The 11,453-nt window shown below is 32.2% G+C and overlaps 2 protein-coding genes across 6 annotated transcripts; one reads left to right on the top strand and one right to left on the bottom strand.

Annotated features, from left to right (window-relative positions):
- The first annotated feature begins 1,926 nt into the window (after positions 1 to 1,926).
- On the top strand, positions 1,927 to 3,575 carry LOC110662085 (uncharacterized). The gene is made up of 4 exons (XM_021820960.2): positions 1,927 to 2,134; positions 2,318 to 2,416; positions 2,559 to 2,773; positions 3,086 to 3,575. Exons 2-4 carry the CDS (start codon positions 2,327 to 2,329, stop codon positions 3,384 to 3,386), a joined length of 606 nt encoding a protein of 201 aa, XP_021676652.2. The 5' UTR covers positions 1,927 to 2,134; positions 2,318 to 2,326; the 3' UTR covers positions 3,387 to 3,575.
- Positions 3,576 to 4,735: 1,160 nt separating this feature from the next.
- LOC110662086 (uncharacterized protein At2g24330) lies at positions 4,736 to 11,138 on the bottom strand. Of its 5 annotated transcripts, none has more exons than XM_021820961.2 (6): positions 10,788 to 11,138; positions 10,323 to 10,607; positions 9,744 to 9,888; positions 9,144 to 9,253; positions 5,461 to 5,884; positions 4,736 to 5,234 (listed from the first exon to the last, which is right to left on the bottom strand). In XM_021820961.2, exons 2-6 carry the CDS (start codon positions 10,566 to 10,568, stop codon positions 4,966 to 4,968), a joined length of 1,194 nt encoding a protein of 397 aa, XP_021676653.2. In that variant the 5' UTR covers positions 10,569 to 10,607; positions 10,788 to 11,138; the 3' UTR covers positions 4,736 to 4,965. The 5 variants fall into 5 exon arrangements, with proteins under 5 accessions (XP_021676653.2, XP_058002159.1, XP_058002160.1 ...); XM_058146176.1 differs by having other exon boundaries at positions 5,461 to 5,905; positions 10,323 to 10,601; positions 10,788 to 11,128; XM_058146177.1 differs by having other exon boundaries at positions 5,461 to 5,905; positions 10,323 to 10,604; positions 10,788 to 11,128.
- Between the last annotated feature and the right edge of the window lie 315 nt (positions 11,139 to 11,453).

The raw sequence follows: 11,453 nt of genomic DNA on the forward strand, positions 1-11,453 counted from the left end.
AGCTCTCCAGGTTTTGATATTTTGTGTTTATAGATCGGGTGAGTTAATGCTTCCTGTTGTATAGTCCAATTTATGATTGGACTCTGTCCGTTTGTTTTCTTGAAATTAAACTACATTCATGGGCTTTATGATTGGTCTAAAAATAACTAGGCTTACTACGGGTTTCGGAAGCTTTATACCGACCCAAGTTCTAGTGCCGGTCCGACTCAGAAATCAAGTCATGAAAATAGAATTTACAAATAAATTTCAAACTTAAAATTATATATATTTCAAGTGATAAAATTATCCTTTTATTATATATAATTTTATTTTATTTTATTTATTTCAAATATAAAATTCATTAAATTCATTTCATCTTAATAAATTTCATATTTAATATGAAATATACTAAATAAAGAAATTTATTTATAAATGAATTCTATCATGGAATTAAATTAAATAGAAAGTATGAATGTTACACATGTATCAAATTAAAGAAACAAATTATAATATTAAGGTGTATAATCTATTATTAATATAAATGTACTACATATATGTTAATTAGATATAAGTATGTAATTATATTAATATTATATAATATACCTAAAAAATATTAGAAAAACACGTGTAAATTTCATGTTGTTTTATTTTATACAATCTCATATAATTTTTTATTTAATTATTGATAAAAAAATAAGAATCATACTATAACATCCGTCAAATATTATCATTGGAATCCAAATGTATAACGTTGTCTCTGTCAAATTTAGGGTAAGAATGTTTAAAGAAGAGTTGGAAGTGTTGGAAGTTTGAGTTGAGGGTTAGTATGGGAAACATAAGAACTTTCGGCAGTTGAAAGTTATTATGTGGGCTCCTACATAAAAGTTATTTTGCTTCCCCAGAACCTCTTTCTCTAATCTTTCTCCTCAAGAAGATATTTGGCAATATTTATTTTCAGTGGGTTTGGGCCTTGTAAAAGTATTTCATTTAATAAAAAAAAAACGTATATCAATTTTGGAGCATCGCTCTTTTTTCTTATTTAATTATTATAATATTAATTTTGAGATTTTTGGATATATAGCTTTATGCAAAGTTTTCTAATTTTTTTTCTAATATTAAAATTGAGGTAATGAAAAAAATAAATAATGCTTAAAATTAAATAATGCTTTTATTTGATATAAGATTTTAAGATTTTTTTTAATTTTTATTTTTAAGAGAATATATATATTAGAATAATTTTTATTATTTTTATTATTTAAAAAAATAATAAAATATATTTATAATGATAGTTAAATTATTCATCGCCAATAAACATTATTGGCGATAAAACTATTAGTGATAAAACACAATCTAAAATTATTTTATTGTTAATAATTTTTAACAATAAAACTACATCGTGTAACAAGAAACTATTCATTTATTGTGATCGATAATAACTTTTAGTAACATATATTCTGTTATTAAACCCTAAATAAATTTTATTTCTAATTTATAATAATTAGTCATAAATTAAAATTTTAATAGTATTTAAATAATAATTTTACTTGTTTTATTATAATTTTTAATATAGTAAATTTATAATTTTAATTATATAAATATTACTAATTCATAAAAATTTATTTAATTTATTATATTAAAATTTATAAAAAAACCCTTAAAGATGAAATCTTATTTCCACTAATTGATTCTTTTAAATATTTACAAATTTATAATGTTAAATTCATTTTAATTTTAATAAAATATTTTAATATTATATATATTTATATATAAGTGGATAGAGAAAAATTATAGAATGAACAAAAATATTCTCTACATAATTATAAAATTATTATTAAAAATTAATATTTAATTAAATAAAAAATTTAATTTACATTTATATTAATATTAATAGATAAATTCCATCGTATTTGCATTCTCCGAGGCCGCAGGCCGGAGCCGAAACCAGCAATAATGGACTTCGAGCCCATTAAAAAAAATTCCAAGCAGATATTACGTGTTGGAATTTAGAATCATACTCAACGAAGACTTCTTCTCTGTCTTCTATATCCTGGGAGATTCTGATCAGATAGAGGGCAGGGGATTTATTTGTTTAAAAATCGTTTTATTCTCTGGAATCCTCTCTCTTTCACCTTGAGTAACTTTGTCGTCGCTGCAGGTAATCTTTCATAATTCTCCTTGTTCTGAACTGAATCACATCACTCCTGGTTGATTTTCTATATATGTATTTGTATTGAAATATTCTGTTTAGAATTCTGAATCATTAGAGAAACAAAATTGCCCTTTCACTGCGTATATGGTATATTTCATCCGCCTTTTCTTCTTTTGTAATTTATTGAAGCATCTATTGATGGCTGTTACTATTCGTCAAATGTCTCTAATTGTTGCGACTCTGGGGGTACTATCGTTCATTTTTGGGATAATCGCCGAAAATAAGAAGGTATTGATCTCCTACGTTTAATTTAGTTGGACCCTTTTCTATTTGGTGTTTGCCTTTTCCTTTTATTTTGTTGTTCACTTGAATGTTTTTGTTTCATTTTTTTTATATAATATATATTTTTGGGTGGGTTGGGGTTTTATAGCCTGCAGCTGGAATTCCCATCATTGGTAAAGGTGGTGTTATTTGCAAGTATCCATCTGATCCTACAATTGTATTGGGATATCTCTCTTTTACATTCCTCGTAGCATCTGCAGTGGCTGGGTTTCTGTCTCTATTTTATCCTTACAAAGGAAAATCTGTCCCGCAGTCTGCAATGTTTGGAAGTACCAGTTTCCTTGTATTCTTCAACATTGCCTTGTAAGCATAAATTTATCATTTTGCAATTACAATGTTATATCTACTGTGTCTATTTTGCATTGTTGTTATTGCATGGCCACAGGGAAGTACCCATCCACTTCTCTAGATCAATAGTGGTTATGGGTTATTTCTAGTCTAAATGCTGTTTCATAGCAAAACACTGAGAGGTTGGTTTATTCGGATTGCCTTATAATGGGCGAAAAATACCATTTTTCTCTTTTGATTGCTCTTTTTCCCCCCTTCCCCTTTTATCAAATATTAAATGGATTTTTGTTGGTCTCTGAGACGTGTTTTTGTGGGTACCTATTTCAGGTTTACGGCGGGATTAGCAGCTGCTTTGTTGTTGTGGCCAACAATCACAGAGCAGCTTCACTTGAATCGGAAAGTTCATCACAATCTCAAGACAGATTGCCCCACTGCTAAGACAGGTCTCCTCGGGGGTGGTGCTTTTGTTTCTCTTGATTCAGCCCTCTTTTGGTTAGTTTCCCTCATGTTAGCTGATAATGCCCGAGAGGATTACTTTGACGAGATAGAGAAAGATTGCAAGGTTGATCATGGGCAGGTTCTTGTAGATGATTACAATGTACCTGCACATCTCAAGGGCACTGCATAAAAGCAGAATGGCCTGAACCGAACTGTGTCTTTGGTTTTACAAATTTCCATATCCAACTCTATAAAATGGGATTCTCTAGTGTAAATATTGCTTTAGTCACTGATTTCTATTTTGTTTTTTCACCTACTGTGTGGGTTTTGGTTATGTTTGTGATAGATTATGGATTTAAATTTCAAAATTCCATCTGAATTATTGCTTTTTTATGCATTAAATTTTCAGTTTCGTTGGAAATATGAGTTGCAGATAGTATTTAGGGTAAGTTACATTTTATTAGTGTCTAAATTATGTCAAAACATTAGCATATTCCGTAGGTGAGCTGTTGAATGGGAGTCAGGGACAAGAACAAGAATGAGGAATTTTCTATTCTTTATTTCTTCAGTGATTAGTGATTGGGTTTTCTTCAATGATGAAGAATTGAGAAATTGAGCTTTCTTCAGTGATGAATTGAAAAATTTCAGTTCTCAAATTCTTTATTTCATAAATTAATTGAAAAGTTTATTAGGAGCAAATGATGAAACGTTGATACATACAGAGGCTGTGTGCGGAAAGGAACAAGGCCACTTGGGTTATAGAACAAGAGAGAGACAGGAAGAGAGAAATCCGATGGATTTCAGATGGATTGGAGAGGGAAAGAAAGGGATATTTAAGGGATTTAAATTTTAAAATATTTTTCTTTAATTTGACCATCGAAATTCCTCGGATTTAATAGAAAAATACTTAAAATTTGATGAATGGACTTAAGTGTGTAACGAAATAAATATATAAGACTAAATCATTAACTTTTAAAAATATAGGAATAAATATATTAAGTTTAACGCAAATTAAAGAGTAAAAAATAACTTACCATAATATTTATTATTTTGTAATGTACATCTATACACACATCAATTAATGTTTTAGCTAATTTTTCCCTCATGTTCTGTAAAAAAATTTAGAAAAATAACGTGTGGTTTAATTTTTTGACGTTTAAGGTTTAAATAAATTTCTATTTGCATCACTTTAATCCCATAATATCCCATCTGTTGTCAGTTTAATAATAATTTTATTAATATCAATATTTATATACCTAATGCTACACCACGCATGCCTCCCTGGCTCCCACCAATCGAAACTGTTAACAAATAATACACTCCAATTCCAAACGTGCTGGCTAATTACACGTTTTGAATTGAAATCATAAATTTTCTAATTAAGCTCTTAAAACTTTATTTAGCCAAACGAATATGACTTTTTTTCCAGATGAAATTGTTAATAAAAAGTCACTTACAAAAATATTTTACAATTTTTTTTTCTAACAAATTTATGATTAAAATTATTGTCAGAAATGGAAAAAATTTTCAGTAGTGAGCTTGCCATAAGAGAAAAATTCCATCGGACGAAATGAACAATTCCCCCATTACAATTGAGACATCATCTACATGTATCAGTATAAAGTACAAAGCAAACACCGCCAAATCTCATGCACACCTTGTTACAAGAACACGCGAAGCAAAACTAATGCAAATCCATCCCTCATTGTCAACCCACACCCTATAGATCAGTTGAAAGGCCTATCACCAGTAATCACGGAAGTCCAATGTTAACTAGCCAATTCCCCTGATGCTTGCCTTTCAATTACTTCCTCATTCTCTGAACCAGCTCTGACAGGGCTGCTGCTAGGGAGAATGCTGTCACTCTGGGAGTTGCTGGCATTGTTGACTGCTTCAACATTGTCTCCAGCCTTCAAATTGCCCAAATTCGGGGAATTAAATCCAGTAACACGGTCTTTTGATTGTTTTGGCTGATTCAGGGCATGACAGTGGGGGCAGTAGTAAATAATGTACGGGAAATCCTCCTTCCTGGCGAGCCCTGTGGAAAACAATAACAAGCCATAAAATTCGGTAATTAACACAAACAATTGTAGCGTTTGTGGATAAATGACCACACAAACACACGCCTTCTCATAGAAATGGAAATGTAGATAGCTGGGGATTCATGATATGATGTTGGAACAAACAAATCATAGATGGAAGGAGATAGTTTCCATCCAGACACACGAATTGATAAATTGTAGTGTAGGCCATAGTCCACTCACCATTGTGCATATGGCAGTTTCCACATATCAGTGCATAAGATTGTGTAGGGTCTTCACCGACAAGTAATGCTGCCAATCGAGCAATCCATCCCCCATCGTGCATGGTAGAAGCCTGTGGATTGTGATGCTCAACGACAAGCTGATTATGCTCAGAAGTTTGAAGACCTTCACTTTGTGCAGAGCATAGCATTTCTTCGTTAGGATGAAGCACTGGAGCACTCCCTGCACTACTGGATCTAGCGTGTACTTGCTTTCTATTTCTAAGGCTACTAGCTTGCACAAGCTCAACATCATTACTCTTCCCAGTTGGAATGTTAAGCTTAGCTTCATCTTCCACAGACACTTTCAAGCCAGAATCAGAACCCAACTTAGACGCGAGGACAGTGGCAGCAGCTGCCTTTGCTGCTGGATCAGGATCATATCTCTGCATGGACCCGGGTTTAAACTAAAATTGGAAATTCACAAACATGGTATCGTAAACATTCCTATTAAAGGATAAAACCACTTGTTGCATCAGCTCAATAAAAATATTTTATTTACATTTATTTTCCTTTGAGATATTCCCCATCCATTGCATATATAGCTAAGAAATATCCAATTTTGAGACCTAAGTGAGCTATCCACCATGATCCTTTTAATTCAAGGTCAGAGTAGAAAAAATGGCATTACTGTAGTTTGCCAATTTTAACCATGTGTTCATGCTTTTATTGGCATAGAAATACTTTGATTCCACTAACAATTTTAATTTTATATTGAAAAACTAGAAAAAAACTTTATTCATTTTATTTAGCTTAATTTGACCTATGATTATTTCTCTGTTAATAAATTTCAATACAATCACTAAACTTAAATTTGCATAAGCAAAGTCACTTAATTGTAATTGTCTTAAAAATATCATTTTTGCAAGTAGATTTAAAAAATTACTAATTATTATAAAAATTTTGGATTAAATCTTGTCAAAATCCGGCAACAATGACCTTAATGCAACACAATCAAAATTGAGTTATTTTGCTAAGACATTAAAGTTCAGTAACCATGCCAATAATCATGGTGTAGTCGATGATGGAGGCGTGTATGATGGTGGTGGTAGTGCTTCAAAATAATGCCTACATGTGTAACAGGTGGAAAATAAGTTTTTCATAAAGAAAATTATTAGAAAGCAAGTTCTAGTAGTTTTCCAACAAAAATATATAATTTTGTAATAAATTTTCCAATATGTAGACCAGCCCTAGGGATTTATCATTACATAATTTTCTAAGGATTTAAAATGTAAAAGTATATTAGTATCTCTTCATTTTCCTTTCTATCTCTCCGCTTTTCTTCCTCTAAAGGAGCATGTTACTGTTCACTGCACTATTAATAGAATCAGTTGGCTTGCAGCTTCAATCTTCCAGACTTCCATCCCCAACTCTAAGGCATTGTCACGTCTATAAAAGTCCCACCTTTAATGTGTAATCCATAAATACCACTAAGATTTCCCGAGTCATTCACATCAATTTCACCATCAAAACAACTCAGAAAAATCTGAAATTGCAGGCTATGGGAAAAATAAATTTTAAGTTTCAATAATAAATTTCATGTTTCAAATAAATAACACATGGAAACCTATCCATCCAAAATTGTCCTACAGAACGCCAACCTCTAATTTTTCCAAAGATTTATTTCAAGTTCTACATTAAAAGTTAGGGACTTTGGGTAGAGTTGCAGGTTGCATTGTAGTTGAGTAATGTTGGAGACAAAATGGTACAGGAGTCAGACATTACTGTTGAAGGAATTTAAGAGCTGAGAAAGAGGGGATTTTATTTTAATGATATATATGGTTTAAAAAGAAAAAGTGAAGAGGGTAGCTGCAGGCCTGCAGCAGATGAGAAATGGGAAGTCTCACTATGGATTCATGCCTTCATACTCATATGAAAATGCTTGCAATCAAAGACCATGGAAGTAAAGATATGCTTATTACAAGTGTGTAGAGGAGTATAACAATAAAAGCTTAGTAAATACAAACCTCTAGTAATCACTAGTCAACTCCACACTCAGCTAAAGGCCCAAATATGAGATGATGGCATTGCAGAAACTTCCAAAAAAAAAAGTCCATTAATCATACCAATAAGCACTAAGTTGAAAACCTATTTAACCTAGACTATGTTATATTTGCCTACATTGAATTTGAATGTCACCTAAGAATAAGATTCCAACACAGAGCAACTCTAATGTCAAAAATAAAAACTAGAAGAAAATGCAGAAAGATATCTCGTTACTAGGCCATATCACAAATTACCTACCATCACTTTATATAAATAAAAAGCTCAATTACAATTAATCATAAGAACATTCATAATACCATTTTAGCCTAGAAATATATTCCAGTGAAATCAAGCCAGATTATCATTAATACTCTGATAGGATTTTAACTAGGTGCAAAATAAATAAAACGCAAAGGATTTTTTTTACCAATTTGGGAATGGGGAAAACCTCTAGTTGGACTCAAATTCAATGGGCACCTCAAAAGAAAAGGTTCTCAATTCATCCATGACTAACCTTAGAGCTTCTCACTCCCTTTTCCGCAACATCACTGCACACCATGATTAGGAAAACAACACTAATAAAAAATGGTGTGAGTGTAGCTCAAACAACTTTGACCTATAATCTGAATGGAATAGATTTGAGAAATAATGGATTATTTGTTGAATTTGCCTGGGTTTCAAAATGGATCTTATTTGACATAATACACCCTAAACATCCGTGTGTTCGGTTTGGTTACCCAAACACCCAGGCAATTAAGACCCAAACAATTTCAAGGTTCGAACAGGCGAATGATTCGCTTACCAAGCATTAAGGACTAGATTCCAAGATACTCGCCTAACCAAGCAAGAATCCTAGTCTGACATAAACTCTATTTGCAGTGGATAAGCATCCCACCTTATCCGGGACTCAGAGTCCTACTCTACTTAGACTTCCTCCCCAGCAGGAGTCCAACCGATGCCTATAAAAAGGGATTGCCAGGTATGTTTCCCTATCTTAGTTCCATTCATTCAATCTCAGGACCCTTTACTAAGTATTGGAACAGCATCATTATTGAACCGATTTCTCTAATTAACTGGGCTCTAAGTTGAAGATGATACTATATTTTCAGTTTTACCCTTTATTAAGTCAATAAAGTTCCTATATGCGCATTAAGGTCAGATTATTACAAGGTTGTCATTAGTGATTAAAAATATTCTTGCTTGATTTGGCTGGATTAACACTAGAGGATAAAATTGTAATGATTTTGAAAGTTCTTATACTTGATAAAAAAAAAAATGGATTGCAATTGAAAAAAGCCCAAAGTTTAAGATTCTTTTTGGAAAGCCTAAATAAAGGAACAAAAAGATTGCTTCTAATCTAATCCAATGTATACAACAACAACAAAAACAAATACACTTTAATCCCAAACTAATTGGGGTCGGCGATATGAATCCTGTTCATCAAATTAATAAATCATTTGCCAACTGAAAATCTACAGAAATGATAAAATATACCTACTAAATGCATCCAGGCTGATACCTCAAGTAATAAACTTTTGAAAGAAACCCTACGCTAACACACATGCATGTACGCATGCACAAACAAACACAAACAACTAGGGGAAAAAAAAACCAAAGAGCGTTCTATGGAAAACATAAAACATAATAGTTATTTGTTACCTGAATGAGTTGCTGCGTTGTGTAGTAATTTGTCTTCTCTTTAAGCTCATCAATTTTTGCTTGCCTCTCAGCTCGAAGCCTTTCTAGAGTTTTCTGATCCTTGCGATCACCTACATGAACATGTAACTCGAGGATAATTAGTGTGATAATCCTACATTTAACACAGTATGGAATTCAAGATAAAAAAAAGCATTGGTATATCAAACTGTACTTAGGAAATCAAGATAAAGGCAGGCAAACATATAAAATCTTAGGTCTAAGCACTGGCACCCCCTTCTAATAAAAATAATCACCACTCTCCCATTTTATTTTGGTCCTCTGTATTTGTTGGACTGGAATTCTGTTTCTTATTGCATATGCTATTGGGCCTAACAACACTAGCATATAAGTTAAAGCTTTTATTTTTATTTTGAACTTCAGTTTCAGGTTAATATATTGCTGTTTAAAACTCAATGTTGGCTCATTAACTATACATTTAATATTTGACACTAAGGCTAACTGAGCAAACTAGTTCTAATATTTTAAGATGTAAAAGACAAAATGCTCTGCTTGACATGAGAAATCTTCAAAAAACAAAAATCCTAAGTTTTAGACACTTACAAATCCTTGTGAAGCTCACAAATGCTGAATAAGCAAGGGACGATAAACCAGGCAAAAGAAACATTGGCAAAACTCGAAATGCCCTCATCTTCCAATTCAAATCCATTGATCTAGTCGTCATTATAGCATAACCCACTGCAATTACCTGGATTTAAAGAACAATTATAGTAAGAAGGGGAGACTGCCACATATGACTGGGGAAAACCATGAATTACCAACTTCACAACATTATACTTCCGTCAAATTTAAACTAGCATTAGCAAGTGCCTATACACCAAATGGTGAAGCTCTTAGACCTGTTGTTTTGCATGGGTTAAAACATTACAGGTGAATTTATAATCATCTGGAATACAATATAAGGATATCCACAAATGTGTTGATATACTTGTAATTGGCAGATATAACTACACAATGGATATCAAAGAGCATCCCATTTTGAGAACACACGCAGTTGTAAATTTCCAGGCTGCTAAACAGAAACTGGAGTAACTGAGACTAGGAATCCAAGAATTTGAAGCGATGCATTGCCAATAGGAATCCAAGAATTCGTCGTAAAGCAGCAAAGGAAAGGACAAAAACCTCAAAAATGATGGAGAAAATAATGAGATTCCTGGTCATCTTCCTCCAAGTAAGGGATCTCCTTTTCATCCTAGATAAAACAGCAGCTTCTTCCTTGGAAATGTTTTGCAGTCTCTTTTCAAAATCGTCCCCATGGAATCTAAAAATGCCATTCCAGATACGAGACATAATACCCTTGCGCTTCTTTTTATCAATTAATCTTTGTTCATTCTTTTCACCTTCTGCTATGCCTTTGTCCTCTGCCATTTCTTTCACTCGTTTCTTGTTCTTGTACTACTGCTGCTACTACGTGCGCATATCAAAACAATAATAAATCATGTAAATTTGGGCATAACAATACGGTGAACCCGCCGATTAAAATGAAAATAAACAAAGGAGCGATTTGAGAAAAAATAAAACAAGATCCAATGACAAAATGAAATGAAATAAAGGCAGAGATGAGAAAATAATGAGATCTAGAAATACCCCGAAAGAAACGGATGGACAGTCGATCTATCAAAACGTTCGGGTAGTAGCTGGCTGAAGCTTCTTTAGTCCTCTTTTCCTCTTCAAAAGAAGTGCGTCCCAGATCTATCTGAAATAAAACAAGCAATCAAACTCCAAGCCGTAGATGGGGCTTGGGATTAGGGAGGAGGCAACACGGGAACAGATCGACAATAATTACGGTAATGGTCTCCGACTCTGGGTTTATTTTTTGCAAGCAATTTCAACTTCGCGAAAACCAATCCATTAATAAATGCAATCTCTCACCAAACTTGGACCCTACTCAACCCTCATCCACGCGAAAGGTCAATTTGGATAGTGGACAGGCTGTAGCAGAGACGAAAATAGCTAAGCAGTGACAACGGTACAAATGTAAAATAAAAAAAAAAAAGTTTTATTTTTTTATAATTAAAATTTATTAAATTTAATTTTTAATTATTTTTTAATTACTGTATTTTAAAAAAATAATTTTTTAATAATAATTTTAATAATAATGTTAAATAAATTTTATATTTAATTTATTATTTAATTTATTATTTATTACATCACTATTATTAATTATATTATATATATGAGTAGAAATTGTTATTAAAATACATTTTATTAAAGGTGTTGAGCCAGGAGCTTGGGTCCCCTTCCCCTTAGGCG

Source organism: Hevea brasiliensis, chromosome 4 (assembly GCF_030052815.1).
Source record: "Hevea brasiliensis isolate MT/VB/25A 57/8 chromosome 4, ASM3005281v1, whole genome shotgun sequence".
NCBI classification, from domain to species: Eukaryota; Viridiplantae; Streptophyta; class Magnoliopsida; order Malpighiales; family Euphorbiaceae; genus Hevea; species Hevea brasiliensis.

Coding starts and splice junctions, on each gene's coding strand:
- LOC110662086 (XM_058146176.1), bottom strand. CDS start 10,568: ATGGCAGAGGACAAAGGCATAGCAGAAGGTGAAAAGAATGAACAAAGA. Junction 5,906..9,143: donor CAACGCAGCAACTCATTCAG/GTAACAAATAAC, acceptor TTCCAATTTTAG/TTTAAACCCGGGTCCATGCA. Junction 5,235..5,460: donor AAACTGCCATATGCACAATG/GTGAGTGGACTA, acceptor TGTTTTCCACAG/GGCTCGCCAGGAAGGAGGAT.
- LOC110662085 (XM_021820960.2), top strand. CDS start 2,327: ATGGCTGTTACTATTCGTCAAATGTCTCTAATTGTTGCGACTCTGGGG. Junction 2,417..2,558: donor TAATCGCCGAAAATAAGAAG/GTATTGATCTCC, acceptor GGGGTTTTATAG/CCTGCAGCTGGAATTCCCAT. Junction 2,774..3,085: donor GTATTCTTCAACATTGCCTT/GTAAGCATAAAT, acceptor TACCTATTTCAG/GTTTACGGCGGGATTAGCAG.